Here is a 17,446-nt window from a genome sequence, read left to right as displayed (position 1 = left end):
TCATCTCATTACACTCTGTAATCCAATCAAACTTGCTTTTTCTCTTTTCCTGACATATGACACTCCATCTCCACTCTTGGTGCATTTGCATTAACTATCTCCCATGCCAAGAATTTCCTCCCTCCTCATCTCCACTTGAGAGAATACCTCTTTTCCTTTAAGAGGCAACTCAAACACTTCCTTCTACATGAAGCTTCTCCTGATGTCCCCCAACTGCCAATGCCTTTGCTCTCAAACTACCTTGTAGTTATCCATTTTGTATTTATTCTCTCTCTACTTATTCAGGATGTATTTATATATAAACTTGTCTCCCTCTTTAACATGCAACTCCTTGTAAACAGGGATTATTTCATTCTTTGTATTTATATCCCCAGGGGCATAGTGCAGTGGCTGGCACATAGTAGATGTTAAATAAATTTTTATTAGATTGAATATTTTCAGTGCTTAGCACAGTGTCTGTCACACAGTAGGTGCTTAATAAATGTTCATTGGCTTGGCTATCCTCAGTGCTTACTACACAGTAGACAATTAATAAATACTTGACTGAAAAACAATGAAGAATGGACTACTTCAGCTGTCTTATGAATAATGTTCACTGTTTATTCATCAATAATGTCCTAGTGAAATAAATATGATTTGAAAATATGGTTAATATAAACAATTTGTGCATTCAAAAGTCCTTTTATTTGAGGAGTTTAAACAAACTCATTGTAAATAGCCCATTTCGGATGTATAGAGGAAATACATGATCACTAAAGAATAACTCGCTCATCAATTCTGAAATTTATAAGTTGGCTTTAATTAACACTTGAAAATTTACCTTTACAAGGGGATATGTTGTATTTAAGGAAGGAAACAGAGATGAAGGTGCCAACTCTCAGGCCAATCCAAAACCAATAATTAGGCAACAGCAGCTTCCATGATGACAAACTTTTCCCCAAACAAGTAAACACCCAATTTTAAATGCCCCTTGGCAGTAATAAGCACCAGCCCTCAAAAATTTAGATTCACAACCTTAGACAAATAATAGCACTTAATGTTAGCATAAAGCCTTCCCTCGTAGGACTAACTGTGCCCTTAAAAAAACTCATATTAATATTTACATAAGATAAATGACTCTACATTTTAAAGGCTTTCCCATTATGCACTAGTTAACATAACTGTCCCTTTTGCAAGTTCCTTTGTCATAATTGTTATATTAGTCTTTTTTGTAAGAAAGTCAAGTAGATATTTATATCTAGTCACTACCGTAACTACATTTAATTTTACTACTAATAATGAGACATGAAGAGCTAAATATAAAACTTAATTTACTCCTATGCTACTTGAAGGATGAAATAAAAGGATGAAAATATTTTTACATTTTTCCAGCCAGTAATCAATAGAATCACCACTAGTTTCCTTTAATATAATTATTGCTTTTTATCATCCTCATCATCAATTTCATTAAATCATAGGCAGCTGGAAGAAGGACAAGATTTCAGATAGTGGTAAAAAGAAAGGCATGACTACTGGGGAAGTCTAGATTAGCTAGAACTACTCTTGCATTATTATTAGGTAAGTAATATATTCCTCACAGTTACGACATGTTCTGAATTGAAATTGATGAAGCCATCCATCCTGCCTAACTGGGAGCTGAAATAAAGTAAAGGAAACTTAGCATGTCTAGTTATGTAATCTGGTGCTTCTAACTAAAAGTAGTATTAGATGTAGGAAAAAGACTATACCTTTGGCTTTTAGAAGTAGCGTCTATCAAAGGGTAATGGGATAGAAGGAAGATAATGAATAGTAACACTTTGGATTTTGTTGGACATTTTAACTGATAAGAATGCAAAATAAACATTTCCTCCTAAAATAGCCAGAAAGACCCATCTGGTCATATTGACTATGTATCGCTTTGTTGTCCCTGTGCTTCCATTCAACAGGAGTGCCACATGGATGATGAAAACTACAGGGATGCGGACATGGAGGGAGAAGAAGGGAGGGGAAGAGGATGGAAAAAACCCACAACACATGAGAAATAAGTAACATCAAGGATCATAGAGCCATAGACATAGAGCAGGAAGAGACCTTGAAGGTGGTCTTCTAGTCTAAGACCCTCATTTTATAAATATACAGGCTCAGAAGTTAAGTGACTTGCCCAAGGTGTCAGTTTTCCTGACTCTAAATCCAGCATAGTTTCCACAGCACCAAAATGTTAAAGGACAAGGGCATTTGAAAAATATTGCACATGTACATTGGCCCAATGAACAAACTCACTTTGTACTAGTGAAAACATTTTAAAGGGCCTTCTTCCCATGTTTGTTTAACCCAGGGCATGTTCTGACATAGAGAAATACTTTCTTTGAAGATAACAAAGTCTCTGCCTATTGCAACAAAAACCTAATATTCAGAAGTCACTGTTTTTTCACAGCCTGCGAGGGCATTGGTTATTCCTGCTTTCAGGAAGTTCATAATTAAAGGCAGGGGTCCTCAACCTTTTTTTTTTGTAAGCCAGAGTTACTGGTCATATTTTTCCCCTTTTCTTTATAAATTAGATTTTTTTAAATTAACAGAATCTATTTCTTTCTTTCCCACCCCATTACCCCAATTTTTTTAAAAAGAGAGAAACAAAAAAATCCTTGTAATATGCAAAGTCAAACAAAATAAATTCCCTCTTTGGCTATGTTCAAAAACCTCCCTGTCAGAAGGTAGATGGCATGCTTGATCATCAGTCCTCTGGAATCATGGATGGTCACTACATGGATACTCATGGTTACTTCCCCAAAATCCACTTGAGTTCCTATGCACAGCTGGAGGAAAAGGTACCCCAGAATGAACACATTGATCTCAGCTGGGAAAGGCACCCCAGAATGAACACACTGGTCTCAGCTGGGAAAGACACCCCAGAATAAACACACTGGTCTCAGCTGGGAAAGGCACCCCAGAATGAACACACTGGTCTCAGCTGGGAAAGGCACCCCAGAATGAACACGCTGGTCTCAGCTGGGAAAGGCACCCCAGAATAAACACGCTGGTCTCAGCAGGGGAATGAACATGCTGGTCTCAGCTGGGAAAGGCACCCCAGAATGAACACACTGGTCTCAGCTGGGAAAGGCACCCCAGAATAAACACACTGTTCTCAGCAGGGGAATGAACATGCTGGTCTCAGCTGGGAAAGGCACCCCAGAATGAACCCCCTGGTCTCAAATGGTAAAGGCACCCCAGAATGAACACACTGGTCTCAGCTGGGAAAGGCACCCCAGAATGAACACGCTGGTCTCAGCTGGGAAAGGCTCCCCAGAATAAACATGCTGGTCTCAGCAGGGGAATGAACATGCTGGTCTCAGCTGGGAAAGGCACCCCAGAATGAACACACTGGTCTCAGCTGGGAAAGGCACCCCAGAATGAACACACTGGTCAGTGGGGAATCACTCAGCAAACACTGGAGAATGAACAAGTGTTTAGGAATACAAGAAAACAGCTGAGATCAAAGATTCAAAAGAAAAAAAGCCCAAGTCAAAAACTTAGTTTCTAAGCGGATAAATGAATGGATCAGAAAGACAGAAGGAAGAATGAATAAAGCTTCAAAGAGAGGCCGGATCTCACTGATGTGAGGGTAAATGAACCAAAACGACCTAAGAAAAAGAATCCTGCGGGCTCCCCAGAGATCATGGAAGAATAATTACAATCTCCAGAATGGTTCAAAATAGAAATAAAACTCTGCAAAGTAGAAAGCAGGAATGAAATTTCGTTGGAAATCAGAGCTCTCTAAGCAGAATTTAAAAACACAATGAAACCCAAATTAAACATGAGTAAGCTCCTCCATCCAGACTATGGGTATATAAGAAGCCAGTTGGAAGGCTGCAGGAGATGTGATTGGAGCACTATGTGGATTCTTGTAGTCAGCATGATTTCTGGTAAACAGGGTCTGAAATCAGCAAGATCTTAGCCTATCTTACTGGAGCTACAGCAGGGGATAATCACATCACTCAGCAGGTGATTATAAGCAGACTGGGGGAAATGAGACACCAAATCTATATACTTTGGGGGCTCTAAGATGACTGAAATCAGAGTATACTTTCTGAAATCCACTTGGAGTCCTGCTATCAGGGCTACATCCGGGGACAAAGCTACCCCTACCTAAAGCTACTGTATATGGAGGACACAGGGATGGGAGACCAAGAGTTTAAAACAGAGAGGGGGCACTGAATCAGAGGATAGCCCTGGTACCAGGTCTGGACCTATCTCCCTGTCTCAGGTGAGGATGAGGAATAAGGCATGAAGGGGGCTTAGGACCTTACCAACCCATCCAGAACGGGAGCCCAATAGCAGTAGTGACATCCAGACTGCAGTGGGAATAAAACCTGGGTCTAGTCACCAATCCAGAGGGTGAAGGAAGAGGGAGAACCTGACCCTTGCCCCAAATCTCAGCACAGGAACTGAAGCTGACATGAGACATAAGAGAATATAAAATTCCTGATCTAATGAAGAAATATTATCAAGTTAAGAGAAGCCCAAGGGGTAAACCCAGAAGAATCAAACTGTCAAATATTTATTAAGCCCTTACTATTTATAAGGCATTGTGCTAGGCATTAGGCATACAAACAAAGGCAAGAAATCAGTTCCTGGGAGACGCAAAATATATGTCATTGCACCAAAGATAAATATGGGGAATTTATACAAACACTTATATAAATAGATACATATAGAGTAGATGGAAGAGAGCCTTAGAGGGGTGGGGAACCCACAGCCTCAAGGCCACATGTGGCCCTCTAGGTCCTCAAGTGTGGCCCTTTGACTGAATTGAAACTTCCTTTCTAGGAAGGAGATATACACGTGAGATCTCATAAAGGTAAAAACAAGAAAACTTAGTAACTGATTAAATACATGGATATGCAAGAAATTTAAAAGAGAGTCAATATATAATAATTACAAGTTCTCCCCCAGGGAAAGGAAAAAAATAAAAAGAATGGTTTGACCAGAAGGACTCCAAGATTAGGTAGAAGAAAGGAAGCAGGAAATTTTTTAAAGTGAAATTATAGCTTCTGAGGAACACATTAAGAGATAAAAATATTAGATCATTAGGTGAAAAACCTTATCCAAAGAGTAGGCTCTATACAAAAACACACAAACAATAACAAGAATTAACGATTTTATTAGAAAACAAGAAATGTTAGAAAAAAAGTGTGGGGGGGAAGGGTCAAAAATCAAAAAATCAGAAGAAAATATAAGGGACCTATTAAGAAAAACAAGATACCTGGAAAACAGTTTGAGGAGAGAGAATTTAAGAATTATAGGACTAAGTAAGAAAGATTACCAAACAGAAAACTTGGATGCCACATTTCAAGAAGTCATACAATAGAACTGTCTAGAACTATCAAACCAAGAAAGAAAAATTAAAGTTGAATCCACAGGTCACCACTGTAAAGAAAAATTAAATTGAAAATACCCAGAAATGTCAGAGCCAATGTCTAGAATGTCCAGGTTTAAAACAACAATAACAACAACTCCAAGCCAAAAATAAAGAGCATAGATCAATTATTTCTAATGAATATTGATGCAAAAATGTTGAATAAAAGATTAGCCAAAAGGCCATCACTTATTAAAAGGATTATAGACAATGGCCAGACTATATATATACTAAGAATAGGGCTTGTTCAACATTAGCCAAATTATAAATAATACATCATATTACTTTTAAAAACAATAAAAGCCGTGGAATTACTATTAAGATTTGCAATAAAAGATTTTGGAAAAAAAAATATAATGGAAACATTAAAAATATTGTACAAGTTAGGAATAAATTTACTTCTTAACATGAAAAACAGTTTCTATCTAAAAGCAAGGGCCAACATTTTATGTCATGGAAAAATACTACAAGCCTTTCTAAGAAGATCAGGGACAAAGCAAAGAGGATCATTATTATTTAATATGGTTCTAGAAATGCTAACTATTACAATAAGACAAGCTAAAGCCATTGGAGGAATAAACATAGGTAAAAAAGAAAAAGTTTTTTGCTATTTGCAGATAAGATGGTTTACATCAAGAATTGTAGAGATTCATTTGCAAACTAACTAAAAATAATTTTACTAAAGCAACAGACTATAAAATACAATCACAAAAATAATTAACATATTACTAATAAAATCCAAAGAAAGTGATAGAAAAATAAATTCAACTGAAAATAATTACAGGTTGCATAAAATCCTAGGGAATCTATCTACTAAAACACTTTGAGGACTTATAAGAATGTAGTCTTTATAGAAATAAAGGAAGACCAAAGAATAAAAGAGAAAGCAATTGCCCATATTTGGGCCACATTAATATAAAAAAATGAAAATACTATTTATATTAAAGTGTTTGAGAAATCCAAGGACAAAAACTACTAGGGTAATAAGTCACTATGGAGAACTAGGAGGAACAGTAGACAGAGCAGCAGGCCTGTAGTGAAGAAGACTTGGATTAAAATCCTACCTCGGGCATTTACTAGCTGTATGACCTTGGGGAACTCATTTAAACCTTGTTTGACTCAGTTTCCTAATCTGTAAAATGGAGATGATGATGGCGCCTACTTCCAATCACAGTGCTTGGCACAGAGTAAGCACTATATAAATGTTAGCTATTATTATTTAACAAAAACTTGTGGAAGAACTGTAAAGCAGACTGGCAGAAATTATTATTTAGGCTAGCATCTCACACAGAAGCCACAACAAGCCACCAATGGAAGGATCAAAAATAAATTACAGGAGAAGTGAAGAAACTGTTTACAACTCTGGATAAGAGAAGAATTCTTAACTAAAGAAAGGGCAGTTGATCACAGAAAATACAACGGATAACTTCAATTATATGAAATTGAAAAGCTTTCACAAAACAAAATCTAAGCTGTTATAATTAAAAGGGAAAGATACCTAGGGGAAAAACTTTACTGGAAATTGCTTTGATAAAGCACTTATAAAAGTTGTATGAACTGGAATATCATGGATAAACATAAGCATTTCCATCTACAAAGGCCAGATGATGAAGAATGTATATGAATCTGCAAACCTTAACAACTTATTCCTTTAAGTATGCATTAAGTTTTACACGATAGTATCAAAATTGCTTTGCTTGTCTATGTTCTCTCCCTCAATTTGGCCCATCTGTTTGTGTATTTTTAAATGTTTTATTTATGCTCTTTTTTTCCATCACTATTGCTAATCAAATCTTGGAGTGACTTGTTTATCTTTTTTTCCCCCAAAAAACTGCGTTTTGTCGATCTATTTGATGTCTTTTTTGCTTTCAACTCTGTTTACCTCTTCTTTGATTTTTAAAATTTCTATTTTGGTATTTGGTTTGAATTTTTTAAAAATCTGTTGTACTAAATAGTTGTTTGGTTTCAAATCCATTTCATTTATCTGTTCTTTCTTTTGTTCATGAAAATGTTTAGGGGAATAAAATTTCTTCTAAAGACTGCTCTCAAAAGTTTCAGTAAATTTATATAATTGTCAATTTCTTTGATGAAATTATTTATTGTTTCTATAATTTGTTCTTCAAACTACTAATTATTAGTATTAAATATATTTTAATTAAGTACAGCCTGACTAGGTAATACTAATTATTAATATTGTTTATGGACAGCTAAGTGGTGCAGTGAATAGAGTGCTAGGCCTGGAGTCTGGAAGATTCATCTTCCTGAGTTCAAATCTGGCCTCAGACACTTACTAACTATGTGACACTGGGCAAGTCACTTAACCCTGTCTGCCTCAGTTTCCTCATCTATAAAATGAGATGGAGAAGGAAATGGCAAACCACTCCAGCATCTTTGCCAAGAAAACCACTAATGGGGTCACAGAGTTGGATGCAACGAAAACTGTGTTCAGGCTCCCATGAAGGAGCTTAAGAGGAAAACGGAGATTTAGGATTACTTCATTGGGTATTTTCAGCCATACAGCCTGGGTTCCAGACCAGCCCGTGCCTGATCAATCCAAAGAGGCTCTCTCAAAGTTCTGGCCCTTTTCCTAGTGAAGTTACCACTGCCTGTATTTGTGCTCTCCAGTTCCACATGCTTTCTACAGGTTCCCATTCTTCAGTTCCAGGCATCCTCTATTTGATCCATCAGAAACTGGGTTCCTCTTTGAGTCTGTCTCCTTGACTCAACGAAATGACTTCCAACGGTCACCCAGAGGAATGAATTACCACTCTTTACTCTACTGAGCTGCTTCCTTTCTGATTCACTCAAGAGCCTCATTCATGCCTCATAAAGGGATCATCTCTGGTGTGGCCACATTTTACAGTTAGTGTAACAGCTCATTATTTGGTCCTTTTTCTGTGAGGAGACATATAGCAACCTTTTCAACTTAGAGACATCATCAGATTTTGCTGAAACAGTAAGATTCTCCAAAAGGTAGGACTCATTCATTAGATTATGAGCTTTGTGCACACAGTATACGTACCATCAATCTTGAGAAAATATAATATTTTACATTCCGAATTCTTAAATTCTAAACCTAACAAACACCAAATAAAACCGGAATTTCCATATACACTATTATTTTATTAGAAACATTACCAACTGTGATTAAAAAACTATCAAGGATGTCAGAGACAGAAAGGTCTCACATATACAACAAAATTTACTGGAGACAGCAAAACAGTAGAAACTTCTTTTGGGGAATGGCTAGATGAACTGTGATATATAAATACATTAACTGATGAAGAGCAAAAAAAGTAGAATCATGAGAAGAACACATAGAGGTAATGTATTCATTTAAACGAAAGCAGCACTAAAAGACATCCATATACTAGGCACAGAGTAGGTACTTGATAAATGTTTGTTGACTGACTGATTGAAATGATATTATGTGAAATCACTCATCTTGGTTTATTTTCCTGGTAGAGCTGGGTAGACTATAGGTGTCAAATGTTGCATGTGTAGTTAGATATGACATTGGATAATGTTTTATTTAATTATTTTGGTTTGTATATACAAGGGAGGGTTCTAGGTAAGGGACAGTGGAGTAAAAGCATCCATAAGCATTTTATTAAAGGAAAGCTGACCTTCCATTCCCCTATTCCCTGATAGGTTGGCTAATCTGTCCCAAATAACTGATGGGGTCAGGCACAGAACCCAGGAGTCCTGGATCCCAATGCCTTTATCTCTCCCCTAGGAAAACATCCCTCCCTCCAACTCTCAAGAGCTTTCTAAAAAGGCAATGACACACAAGCTTAAAGAAAGTTGTTAGAAATGAAAAGAAACAAAATCGCCACCAGGGAATTAATAACTCTAGCAAAAAAAACACTAAAAAAGGTAATTATATAGACAAATCCTGTCTCAAAGGCCAAGGCCTATGGACAGAACCTTTCTGGCTACAAAAAAGTAAAAACTGCATGTGATCTTGACTCTGGTCCTGCTCTGTTTCTGGCTGCATTGCATTCAGTGTTTGCCCAATCAGGATGGATTCATGTGATTTAGCATGTATACAGGCAGGTCAGAAAAAATAAATACTCACGTTGTTGTTGCTTCCTTTGTTGTCCTCATACTTGGTTTCTATATGAATGGAGAATTTTGGCAAAAATGAGCACTGCAGAAGAAAAAATTTCCATTAGTTAAAGGCACCATCCATTCACATGTTTAATATATCATATTGGCTACTGACCTAACTATCTGATCTGTAGCAAGAACAATAAGATAAACAAATAGTAGCCAAAATTCAAGGCATCTACAATACAATGACCCACCCCAATTTCAAAGAACTTATGATTAAACATGCTATCCAATGATGAACTAAAGTACATACTGAAGCATATTTTTTTCTCCTTGTTTTTTTTGGGGGTGGGGGTGGGAGAAGGAACATAGCTAATGAAGAAATTTATTTGGTATGACTATACATATTTGTAATCAGTTTTGTTTTCCTTGCTTTCTTATTGGTTGGGGGAGGGGTAGGAGAAAAAAGGGTACTGAAAAAAAAAAGGATTAAAAAAAGTAAAAAAAAACCCACCACTGAAATTTTAGAAATGAGGTTTTCTTATGATTAGAAAAGAAATAACTTTATGATCTAAACTGTCTGAGCATCCCATGAAACTATAGGGGAAATAAGTTGTAATTCATTCTAAAATGAGGGTTAAAAAAAACCAAACCCCAAAAACCATATTCAAGGCATCTAATCTCTTCCCCTCCAAAATATTACAGATAAAGAAACTAAAGTCCAAACAGTTATAGTGACTGGCTCATGATCACACAGACAGTAAGAAGATGATCTAGGGTTCAAGCCCAGATCTTCTGTGCAAAGTATGAGAGACATGTGTCAAACTCTGCAGCTTCTGGGAAAGGTCCAACTATAGGATCAGTGACCTCATTTAAGCTGAGCATAGAGTTACTAGCTTAAGGCTAACACTTGAGACAATTTGTGAGAAGAGCCAGAACTTTTTATCTGGGGCAAATACATTTTACAAATCAAATATGCTTTGGTGTATTCAAATTCCATTCCATTTTATTTTATTTTTTACAGGTTTAGCTACAGAAAATGGAAGCTATTCCTGGGCTGTCTACCCTTGGATGGCAACTTCTGGAGCCCTCCAGCCACAGATCCAGTTCTAGACGTGGAGTTTAATTAATCGCTTGGGTAAAATGTCATCTCCTTAACATGCCGAATTGACAACAAGAGGCAACTTGTTTATGTACATTTTCGGGATCATCTTGAGCAGTTTCATTCATCTTATTCCACAGACTTCAGGAGCTAAGGTACCTTGAGAACAATTTCTTGACTCACATTGGTAAAGCCTCTCACCAGCTGGCACTGAGCCTAGCCTTAACTCTCTGGGTCAACGAACTGACGCTTCTTTACCAGAGATGTGCCTGCAGTTTTCTCAAGGGGAAAAAATGCCCTTAGAAAATGCTGCAGATGCAAGGGAAGGTAAGAAAGAATTGGAATAATTAAAATCCTAAGAGGCTGGGACAATTTTAAGTAAAAGTAGGTGAGGCATCTTAAGTGGCTTTCAATGTCTGAGAGGACATCAGCTTCACCTCTATTACTCATTTCTAAGGGATTATCACCTCATTCCCTCCCTAACAATGATGTCAGTGTCCTCGGACATGCTATTAATATACTTCCTGATACCACATGCATGTGCATATTTCTGCATTCATCTCCCTTAATCTAAGTAAAATAAACTGTGCCAAAGAAAACATGAAAACAATTAATCCTAATAATTATGTTTATGAAGAATGATACATTGCAATTATCCATTAACCTCTTCTTTGTTGCCTCCTGCCAAATGTGTCACACATCTAAGGAGGTTCTCAGGAGCTTCTTAGCTTAGCTTACATACTACCTCAAGGAATTTTGAAGTAAAAGACAGGAAATGACTTCTTGGGTTGCTGAACAAAATAAGGCATCTCAGAGTACCATAGTGATGCTTTACTGTTAGAGGAACTCAGGTAGTTGCACCTGTTGAGAAACCCTTTTAAAAGCTTTTAGAGAGATGGTATTTTCTTATCTATAATTCGTACCAGAGAGGCTGCATGGAATAGTGGATGAAGGGCCAGCAATGGAGGCAGGAAGAACTGGTCAAGTCTCATTTATACTAGCTGAGGCCTGGCCCTGAGAAGTTAAGGGAATTGCTTATGGTAACAAAAGGGCCAGGCCTCTATTAAGAGGCTCTCCAAGTTAGTGGAACCAGGCCTAGACTGTGCTCCAAGAAGCCAAAATTACTCTTGTGCCATGGCGAGCCACTAGAATAAGATTTCAGAGGACATGGAATTAAAGAAATAAACAAAAAAAAATATACAGACTCCCTGTCCAAGAAGAGACTTGAATTTTCAGATATCTATATACCTCTCCTCCCTTTTGTGGCTAAATTCCTTGAGAAGGTCATCTACATTTAGTGTCTTTCCTTCCTTTCCCTTCACTCTCTTAACTCTGCAATCTGGCTTCTAACCTCATCACTCAACTGAAACTGATCTCTCCAAAGTTACCAATGATCTCTTGATTGCCAAATCTAACAACCTCTTCTCAGTACTCATCTTTCCTGAGCTCTCTGCTGCCTTCGATACTATCAATCACCCTCTCCTCCAGGATATTCTCTTCTCTCTAGGTTTTTGTGACACTGCTCTCTCCTGTTTCTTCTATCTGTCTGATTGTCACTTTCCTTAACCGGGATTTTCATTCAGGTCATGCCCAATAACTGCAGGTATCTCTCAAGGCTTTGTCCTGTACCTTCTTTTCCCCCCACTAAACTATTTTATTGGTGATCTCATCAGGGATGTCTCCCAAGGCTTTGTCCTAGACCTTCTTCTCTCCTCTCTCTACACTATTTTGGCTGATGATCTCACCAGCTTCCCCAGATTCGATTATCATCTCTGTGCAAATGATTTGTCAAGTTTAAGTTATCCAGCCCTGCCCTCTCTCTTAACTTCCAGTCTCACATGTCCAACTGCCTCTTGGACATCTCAAACTGGAAGTAGAAATTGTAAGCTCAACATGTCCAAAACTGAATTCATTATGTTTTCCCTCAAGCCCTCCCCTCTTCCTAACTTGCCTATTCCTGTCAAGGGATGCAGTAGGAAGCTATTCTTTGTCTCAGTTCTTACCTAGCCTTAATCACTGAATGGGTGTTGCCTTAGTCAAACTGAGAGAGACCTGGGAAAGACCTTAGCTTAAAAAGGCTGTCTCCTTCTGCATCCAGGGCCATCTCCAGTCGTCCTGGTGAATATCTGGCCACTAGAACGAGATGGCTCTGGAGGAGAAAGTGAAGCTGGTGACTTTGCACAGCCCTCCCTCACTTAAATCAAATTCACTTGCATGTCATGGCATCACCTCCCTGACATCATGATCTTCTTCAAGAAGAAAAGACAAACAATTGTCAAGGGTGCCACAGTACTTCCAGGACCCCAGGTTGATGAACTAGGTGTACACCAACATCCAATCAGTAGCCAACTCCTATCTTTTCTTCCTCTTCTAACACCTCTCATATATAGGCCCTCTTCTTTCCTCTGACACTGTCCCTAACTTTAGTCGCACCCTCATTACTTCACACTTAGACTACAGCAATAGTTTTCTGGATGACCTCCCTGCTTCAAGTCTCTTTCTACCCCAATCCATTCTCTATTATCAATCAATGATCTTTCTAAAGTGCAGGTCTTATGATATTATATCCTGACTGCCAACTCAATAAATTCTACTGGTTCCCCATTTCTTCTAGGATCAAATCTAAAATATATAAAATCTTGTGTTTTACTTTTAAAGCCCTTCATAACCTGGCCCGTTGCTACCTTTCCAGTCTTCTTAGGCCTTATTCCCCTCTACATATTCCATGATCCAGTGACACTGGCCTCCTTACTGGTCCTCATTTCTCGACACTGAATTTGCACTGGCATGCCTGGCCCTACCATCACCTGCTGACTTTCTCCAAGGCTCAGCTAAAACCCCATTTAATTCAAGGAAACTTTCTTGGTCTTTCCTTAATGCTAGCACTTTCTCTATGAGACTATCTTCAACTTGCTTTGTCTATCTTGTTTTCACATAATTGTTTATGCGTTACCTCCTTCATTAGACTGTGAGCTTCTTGGGAACAGGGACTGTTTTTTAGGCCTTTCTTCCTAGCACAATGCTTAGCACACAGTAGGTGCTTAATGAACATTTATAGATTTGGTTGTTTTTTTTTTTTGACCACAGTAACTCAAAGACCATCTGATAAGAATGATGGGCTGTGAAATGTCAAGGGCTGGGTTTCCTTATCATAAAATGAGGGGGTTGGATTAGAAGTTCCCTTCCAGTTCTAAATCTATAACCCTGTGAATGGAGAAATCCAGTCTATTGGCTGACAAGTTGTTTCGTATGTGTTTGCAAGGTGGTGTTGAGGGAGTACAGCATGACTCTTAGCAGCACCAGCTGTAGGCATTAGCAGGAATGACAGGCAAGGAAGCCCGACTGGTTCTTTCCAGGGCACTGGGATAATGGCCAAGTCACAGAACAGATTCTAGGCTCCTTCAGACTTGCTTACTCTGACTCACCAACCTGCTCTGCTGGCAGAGGAAATTTGTACAATATGACATGTGCCAGGAGACAATCCTTCTGCTTTTCTCTGTTTTCTAAATGACTGTATTTCTTTATTATGTAAGGACACTCCTTACTCATTCCCTTTACCTGTCCTCCCAGATTCCCACAGGCCAATACTGCACAAGGAAACCTGAGAACTCTGGGAATTCTGTGGCCTTTTCCTCTTTAGGAGCCTAAGATTTTCACTCAGCCTCACTAGAAAAACTGAGGAACAATTTTAGTTAAGTGACATTCTAGCAAAATGAGTGGCAGAGTACACCCTCACTCTTGTCCCAGCTCTGACTTCACCATCACACTCCTTTGGCCTTCTTACCCATAAAGATCAATCTATCCCCATCTCCTCCTCCTCTAAGGAGGTGCTCAGGCCAACCAGGCTTTCTCCTTTACCCCTCCAGATGGTTCTACCATCTCCCTCCATTTTCCCTTTTCAGTTCCCTTTTATATGCTGCTTTCACTCATTGGAATATAAACTCCATGAGGGCAGGGACTATTTTTTTTTTTTGCTTACATTTGAATGCCCAGAGCTAAACACATTGTTTAGTCATTCAGTCTGGTCAGACTATTTGTGACCCCATGGACCACAGCAGGCCAATACTATCCATGTGGTTTTCTTGGCAAAGGATATTATAGTGGTTTGCCATTTCCTTCTCTGGTGACTTAAGGCAAACAGGTTAAGTGGCATGCCCAGGGTCACACAGCTAGTTACATATCTAAGGCCACACAGTAAGCACTTAGTCAAATCAACAAACATTTATTAAGAGCCTACAAGGTACCAGGCACAATGCTAAGGAATGGGGATATAAAAAGAGGCAAAAGAGAGCCCTTGTCCTCAAGGAGATTAGTATCTAATGGTGAAGACAAGCAAACAAATGCATACAAATCAAGCTATATATAGGACATATCGGAAATAATTAATAGGCAAAGCACTGGAATTTAAAGGGTTTAGGGATGGCTTCCTGTAGAAGGTGAAACTTTAATAAATACATGTTGACTCTGGCTAGGCTAATCCGTTGTCTCACCAAATGTAGTGTATATGTTCCATAACAAATAGGTATGTCTAAGAAGCAAGGTAAAAGCCACAGGAAGAGGCTGGGGTGGGAGTGGTTCTGTTTTCTCTAGAGCCCTAGGATGGGATGGATAAGTGACTCCGGGCTCATTTGAGAGTTTCTCTGGCACAAACACAGCACTCTACCCTACACTGGACGAATTCCAGGTGTAAAATCCTCTTTTTAGCTCAGAAGCTTTCTTATCTTTCCAACTCAAAGACCAGCTGAGCAGGAAAGCAAAGGGAAAAAAATCTACTTTTCACCTTGTCAGCTCTGGGTGTTTTGTCCTTTGGGACAAGGCCACACAGAAAACAAAGAGAAAGGGTGGAAGATCCTATTACCATATCTTGATCACACTGAGCGGTGAACAGAGAGAACTCTTAATAAATATTGGTTGAATTGAGTTCTCTTAACTCTCCAAGTATATAAAAAGTAGAACTTTATAACCTTTTCATTAATTTCTGTTGCCATCTGTTCCCCTACCAGCCAAGTTCTTTTCTATCTAGCGGCTAAGCAAGATGGCTTCTCTAATCCACAGAATAAGGCCAATGAACTTGAGCAAAACCCCACTGTAACCTTATCCTATGAAATCCCTGACACCCAAAACTGAGTGTGCAGAGGGATGGCTCTCGCTCAAAAAAGATTTATCTGTATTTAGTTGTGTCTTTCGAGGGTGTGTGTTTGTGCATTGTGGGGGGTGGGGGCAGAGGAATAGGGGGGTGGCAGGATTTGTTGTAGAAAAGAACAATGCCAGGAAAGGCAAGAGAGAGAGAGAGATGCCTGGAACTCTCTGAGAATAATTACCCTACCTAAACTCCTGAATCCTCAGTTTCAGTTTCGGGAAATGAAAGCAGCCTATGCAAAACCGGCACTGGCCGGGTTGAATTTTTCAATTCACTACAGACCATCCTTGGGAACATGAAAGGCCTATTTTTAGCACAATGATTGATTAGCGTTGCCATGGCAATAAGGAACACTTACAAGAACGCAATTAAATGTAAGCAAGCTAAAGTCTTAAAGTGACAGGGTCAAAAGCATATAGATCTCATGACTTTCAAGATAGTGCCAAAAGCAATTTTGCGGAGACTGTGTGTCTGAAGCCAGAAAGGGAGTGATGATAACTGGTAAAGATTACAGGACACTGAAGGGACACTAGGGGACCGACCTATTCAATACTTTAAGTTAGAAGAAGCACCTGAGTTGCTAAGCATCGTAGAGTTTAACAGTCTAATAGAAAGACCTCTGAAGCATGATTATCATTCACCATCATTAGCAGCTAGGGTATGACCTGGAGTCAGGAAGACCTGAGTTCAAATGTGACTGAAGAGACTTACTAGCTGTGTGACCCTGGGCAAGTCACTTAACTTCTGCTTGCCTCAGTTTCCTGTAAACGTGCATACCTTGCAAGGTTGTTGTGAGGATCAAATGAGACCTTAGTAAGCACTATATAAACGTTGCCTATTGTTAGCTATTATTTCCAGCAGCTGGGTAGAGTGAGGGGTCTAGAATCAGGAACACCGGAGTTCAAATCTGGCCTCAGATACTTTCTACTTGTGTGACCTTCAGCAAGATGCAACCTCTGTCTCAGTTTCCTCAACTGTAAAATAGTCATATCCCCTTACTTCTTGGGCTTGTTGTAAGGATCGAATGAGATAATATTTGTAAAGCAGTTAGCATAATAGCACACAGTAGGTGCTTAATAAATGCTTGTCTCTTTCCTTTCCTCTTAATGATACGATAGTAGGACTTCTAAAGGATGATTATCATTCCCCATCAGCAGCTGCTAGGTGGCCAGTGGATAGAATACTAGACTCGGAATCGAAGGGAGCTGAGTTCAAATCCTAACTTAGATACTTCCTAGCTATGTGTCCCTAGTCCCTAAACCTGCTTCTGCCTCAGTTTTATCCTCTGTCAAATGTGGGTAATAAAAGGATCTCCTTCTGAGGGTTGGGGTGAGGACCAAACCAGAGAATATTTGTAAAATATTTTGCAAAATGTAAAGCACTATAAAAATGCTAGCTGTTATTAATTTTAGCGCCATCCAAAATATTTATTGATCTCTCATAGCGTCCTATAGTAGCCTAGTTAAAGGTAGCTGATTGAACGTAGTCCTTGCTCCTTAGGCAGTCACTTATAATTGAACAAATCTACAAACTTCAAAGGCTCAGATTCTTTTGCCAAAACAAACATATATACTTTCTCTCTCTCTCTCTCTCTCTCTTTCATAACCCCTTCCCCATGCTCCTTTCAGTTAGCACCACTCCTTTCCAGTCTAATGTTTAAAACATGGAAAACAATCAAATTATTTATTAATTTATTTTAGTTATTGATTTATTAATATTATAAATAAATAATTTTTAAATCAGGAATTCTAAACAATTT

At 38.6% G+C, this 17,446-nt stretch overlaps 1 protein-coding gene across 2 annotated transcripts in view; it reads right to left on the bottom strand.

The window, feature by feature from the left end:
• Positions 1-17,446, bottom strand: part of PITPNC1 (phosphatidylinositol transfer protein cytoplasmic 1) — a 363,762-nt gene that overhangs the window by 150,883 nt on the left and 195,433 nt on the right. For both annotated transcript variants that reach the window (XM_036756452.1, XM_036756453.1), the window contains exon 5: positions 9,471-9,542. In XM_036756452.1, the coding sequence (XP_036612347.1) occupies positions 9,471-9,542 (72 nt within the window). The remainder of the gene's footprint in view (positions 1-9,470; positions 9,543-17,446) is intronic.

The sequence above is a fragment of the Trichosurus vulpecula genome, chromosome 4 (assembly GCF_011100635.1).
Source record: "Trichosurus vulpecula isolate mTriVul1 chromosome 4, mTriVul1.pri, whole genome shotgun sequence".
Lineage (NCBI taxonomy): Eukaryota > Metazoa > Chordata > Mammalia > Diprotodontia > Phalangeridae > Trichosurus > Trichosurus vulpecula.
The sequence above is the reverse complement of the archived record's forward strand: the minus strand, read 5'-3'. Positions and strand labels throughout refer to the sequence as shown.